Source organism: Eimeria tenella, genomic scaffold (genome assembly GCF_000499545.2).
Source record: "Eimeria tenella Houghton genomic scaffold, Eth_scaff908, whole genome shotgun sequence".
NCBI classification, from domain to species: domain Eukaryota; phylum Apicomplexa; class Conoidasida; order Eucoccidiorida; family Eimeriidae; genus Eimeria; species Eimeria tenella.
In genome coordinates this window covers 1-4,427 of record NW_013546022.1, presented here as the reverse complement: position 1 = coordinate 4,427, position 4,427 = coordinate 1, and the positions used below count along the sequence as shown (strand labels likewise).

The following is a 4,427-nucleotide window of genomic DNA, read 5'->3' as shown; positions in this document are numbered from 1 at the left end:
CTGTGTAGCCCCCAGCTCGTGCTGCTCCCGGGTCGCTTGGGATTGTTGTGCGCTTTATAGAAGTCTCCAGCGAGGACAGCACGCGCGCCAGCGCCCTCCTGCAGCAGCAGCAGCAGCAGCAGCACGGAGCAGCGGTTACTGCAGCAGCAGCAGCTCGAGCAGCAGCAGCTGCTACAGCAGCAGCAGCTCCAGCAGCATCCGCACGCGTCTTGAGCCGGTCGCATGCATCAGCAGCCACCCGCGCCAGCAGCAGCAGTAGCAACACCAGCAGCACCAGCAGCAGCAGCAGCTGTGGACCTGCGTTTGGCTGCTTCCTCTTCTTCCTGCTGCGTCTGCTGTCTGCGGACATCTCCAAAAAGGTAAAACAAAAGGCCCGTGGTGGGCGGCAGCAAAGCTGCTGAGGCCCCGCCGTCTGGGTCTCGCTGCAGCAGCTGCTGCTTCTGCTGCTCCACTTCGCCCAGCAGCCCCCGCAGCGCAGCAGCAAACGGCTCGATCAGCGGCAGCGTGTGCCGCTGCTGCAGCGCGTAGTTCCCCGTCGCAGACACCAGAGACACAAAGGCTTCCATCAGCAGCCCCCGCTCCGACTGCAGCAGCTGCAGCGCAGCACCCCAAACACACTGCGACGCAGGTCCGCAGCAGCAGCAAGACGACCAGCAGCAGCAGCAGCAGCAGCAGCAGGGTAGCTGCCAGCAGTAACAACCGATGCAGCGCCGCCAACAGCAGCCCCAAGAACACTGCCAGCAGCAGCAGCAGCAGCAGGAGGCGCGGACCTGCTGCTCAGTTGCTGCGTCCTGCATCTTCTTCTGAATGTGCTGCAGCAGCAGCGGCAGGTACTGCTGCAGCCCCTCAGAGCCAGCACTTGATATGGAGATGAGAGTCTGCAGCGCCCGGCGGCGGCAAAGGTGAATTTGCTGCGGGGCTGTCAGCGGGTAGGCCCACACGTTTTCTACGTGAGACGCTGCGTTCTCGCTCGACAGGATGCTGCAGCACAGCAGCAGCAGCAGCAGCAGCAGCAGCAGCGGCGGCAGGCGCAGAGGAGCATGCGGTCATAGGGAAGCTGCCGCGAGGCTGCAGCAGCAGCAGCAACGCCCGCAGCGGACAGCTGCACCCGTTTTGCAACCCTGCGTCAATCCAACAGCAACAGCAACAGCAGCAGCAGCAGCAGCAGCAACAGCTCACTGGTGGAAGAGCAGGTCGAGGATGCTTTTGATGTCCAGCGGCGGCGAGTAGTTGAGAAGATAAGAAGCTCCAGAAACAAATTCGAGTCTTCGGATTTCTAGAAAGTAGTCGTGGAGAGAAACGCCGCTGCTGCTGAAGGTTGCTGCCGCTGCTTCGGCGCTGCGCGCTGCTGCTGCTGCTGCCTTGGCGCGCTCCGCAACCGCAACAGCAGCAGCAGCACGAGCAGCATCAAACAGCGGAATCCTCACGAGGCCCCCGAAGACCCCACAGAGCCGCAGCAGCCAGGGAGAGTCGACTGCGTTTTGCGGCAGCAGCCAGGCTGTGACAGCAGCAGTTGCTGCTGCTGCGCTGCCTTGCTGCGCTGCTGCTGCTGTCAAGCATGCGCTCTTCAGCCGTTGCACCTGCGCCTCCACGAAGGAGCAGCAGCCGTCTAGCAGAATGCAAGAAGGGAATAGAGAGGGCTGGTTCTTGTCTGCAAGTTCGTACTGCTTTCCTGCTGCTGCTGCCTGCAGCACCAGCAGCAGCAGCGAGTCCGGCGACCCCTGCCGGTGCAGCAGCAAAGGGGACTCCAGCAGCTGGCTGCAGACTTCTTCTGTCCACGCAGTCGTGGCCTCTGCAGCGCACAGCAACCAGAATAAGCCAAGAAGCGCTGCTGCTGCTGCTGCTGCTGCTGCTGCGCTGGTGATGCTGCAGTGTTTGACCCGCTGCTGCTGCTGCTGCTGTTACTGTTGTTGCTGCTGCTGGCGAGTCTAGGCTCACCGGCAGCGGCGGGAGAAAGTCCAACGAGCGTCGTGAGGCCCAAAAGCGCTGAAGACTTTAGGCCGGCAAAGCGCGCTGGGAAATTCTGCGGGTCGCAGCAGCAGCAGCAGCAGCAGCAGAGACTCACAGCAGCAATCGCTAGCGGCAGAAGAACAAGGCAGCAGCAGCAGCAGCTGCAGCAGCAACAGCTCAAAATATGGACTTGGGAAAAGCGCACATCTGTCGAGTCCCTAGCGACGGCATCTTCCGCCTCAGCGTACATCGCGACCTGCAGGCAGCAGCAGCAGCAGCAGCAGGAGCGTTCCTCCCGAGGCCGCAGCAGCAACGTTTCTCGACTGGGGCGGCGAAACAACCAGCAGCAGCAGCAGCAGCAGCAGCTGGGGTGTACGTACAGTTTGGACCCAGTTTGCCGTGCAGGGGAGCGGCAGCAGCTGCAGCGCCTCAAGGGCCCTTAAAGATGCTTCCAAAGCCCGCAGCTGAGCCAGCATTTCTTTTCTTTTGTTGCTCATGCGCCGCGCCTCCTGCTCGTCTTGCTGCTGCTGCTGCTGCTGCTGCTGCTGGGCGAGGAGCTTTTGCTGCAGCGCCTGCCGCCGCGCCGCGAGCGCCCCCACTGCTGCTGCTGCTGCTGCTGCTGCGCTGTCGCCCACAGTCTCCAGCAGCCGCGCAGCCACCGAGTTGAGAGCAGCAGCAGCAGCAGGCTGCAGCAGCTTGACAATCTGGGGGTCTCCCATGCGGAGGCAGCGGACGAAGGAGACCGATAGCAGCGCCCTGGTGTCGAGCCACTGCGGCAGCTGCTGCTGCTGCTGCTGCTGCTGCGGCGCCTCCTCTGCAGCACTCAGACTCACCAGCCTGCGAAGAAGTGCAGCAGCTGCTGCTATCCCGTGGCAGGCAACCCGCACAGAGGGGTGCATCGCCACCCGCAGAATACCGCTGCGCAGCAAAGCCCCCAGCACCTCCGGCTCAAAGTGCCGCAGCACCTGCAGCAGCAGCAGCAGCAGCAGCATCAGCAGCTACAGGCGAGCTCTACCGTGCGGGCTGCCGGCTGCTAGCCAGTGCGGAAGGAGGCAACAAATTCGTAGCCAGAGAGACGCAGCCCGCAAGCCCTGGCTTGATGCAGCAGTTGCTGCAGCAACTGCTGCTGCTATTGCTGCTGCTGCTGCTGCTGCTCACGTAATCTCCGCAGTTCTCTACAAAGTTCTTCAGGAGGCCGGCGACGAGGAGTTGAAGCGCGAGAAGCTGCAGAAACACCACAGGCCAACACTCGCGCTGAGCAGCTGCAGCAACAGCTGCTGCTGCTGCTGTTGCTGTTGCACCTACTGCAGCAGCAGCAGCTGCAGCAGCAGCTGCAGCAGCAGCAAAAAGTCCTCACCTCCTCGCCCACAAAGTCTTCAGTAACTGGCAGCGCCAAAACAGAAGCAGCAGACTGGAGAAGGAGGCAGCAGAAGGCAGTGGCGCTCTCTGCGCTCACGCCTTCTATCGCCTGCAGCAGCAGCAGCAGCAACAGCAGCAAAATAATAACCTTTCATCACAGCAGCACCACGCATGCAGCGCTACTTGGAAAACAAGCCGAACCTCTAGCCAGCAGCAGCAGCAACACCTCTCCTGCCGCTGGCGCCACACACGCGCAACCTGCAGACGCTTGCAGCAGCCTCAGCAGCAGCAGCAGCAGCAGCAGCAGCGGCAGCAGCACCTGTTTCTTTTGTCTTTTTCTAACGAGCCGCTCATTCACAACATCCAGAGCCTGCAGCAGCAAACCCTCAGCCCCTTGAAACTCCGCGCCCCCCAGCCCCCAGCTGCAGAGGCAGCGCAGCACTGCAGCAACGTCGCCCAGCGCAGCGAGGCACCTGCAGCAGCAGTAGCAGCAGCAGCAGCAGCAGCAGCAGTTGAGGCAGAAGCAGCGTTTGCAGTGAAAGAGACGACTGCGCGGAAGAGGAAGATGCAAAACTTGCGGCGTATGAAGCCTTCCAGCAGCAGCAGCTGCTGCTGCTGCTGCTGCTGCTCCTGCTGTCGGCTCGCCGTTTGCTGCTGCTAGTGCTGCTGCTGCAACTACCGCTACCACGCTGCTGCAGCCACGGCTACTCTGTTCACCCTGCGCTTGCTGCTGCTGCTGCTGCTGCTGCTTACCTGATGCAGTCCAGAGCCAGGGGCTGCAGGTGCGAGCGCGCTGCTGCATCCGAAAACAGCAGCAGCAAACAGCGCGTCAGCTGCAGCAGCAAGTTGCTGCAGCCAGTGAACTCCTTGTGCAGCGACTGCGCAACTTGCCGCCGCAGCTTCCCACTCAAAGACCCCATCAGCGTGTTGTTTTCCTGTAGCAGCAGCAGCAGCAGCAGCAGCAGAATGTAGCGGCAGCAGCACGCTGCAGCAGCAGCTCTTCGCGCTGCCAGCGCCTACGCAGATGATGGAAGCAGTTATGCGTGGCTCCAGCTCCAGCTAGCCAGTAGAACAGCTAGCCAGCTAGCTAGATAGCTAGCTACATAGCTAGCTAGCTG

The 4,427-nt window shown here is 61.9% G+C and overlaps 1 protein-coding gene across 1 annotated transcript; it reads right to left on the bottom strand.

The window, feature by feature from the left end:
- Positions 1 to 297: 297 nt before the first annotated feature.
- ETH_00027825 (uncharacterized protein) lies at positions 298 to 4,229 on the bottom strand (the record flags this gene model as incomplete). Its single annotated transcript, XM_013380802.1, has 10 exons — positions 298 to 593; positions 771 to 981; positions 1,180 to 1,792; positions 1,939 to 2,023; positions 2,156 to 2,206; positions 2,331 to 2,915; positions 3,109 to 3,174; positions 3,308 to 3,418; positions 3,629 to 3,782; positions 4,063 to 4,229. Coding segments are annotated over 10 exons (2,339 nt in total), but the record flags the coding sequence as incomplete, so codon positions are not given.
- Positions 4,230 to 4,427: the final 198 nt, after the last annotated feature.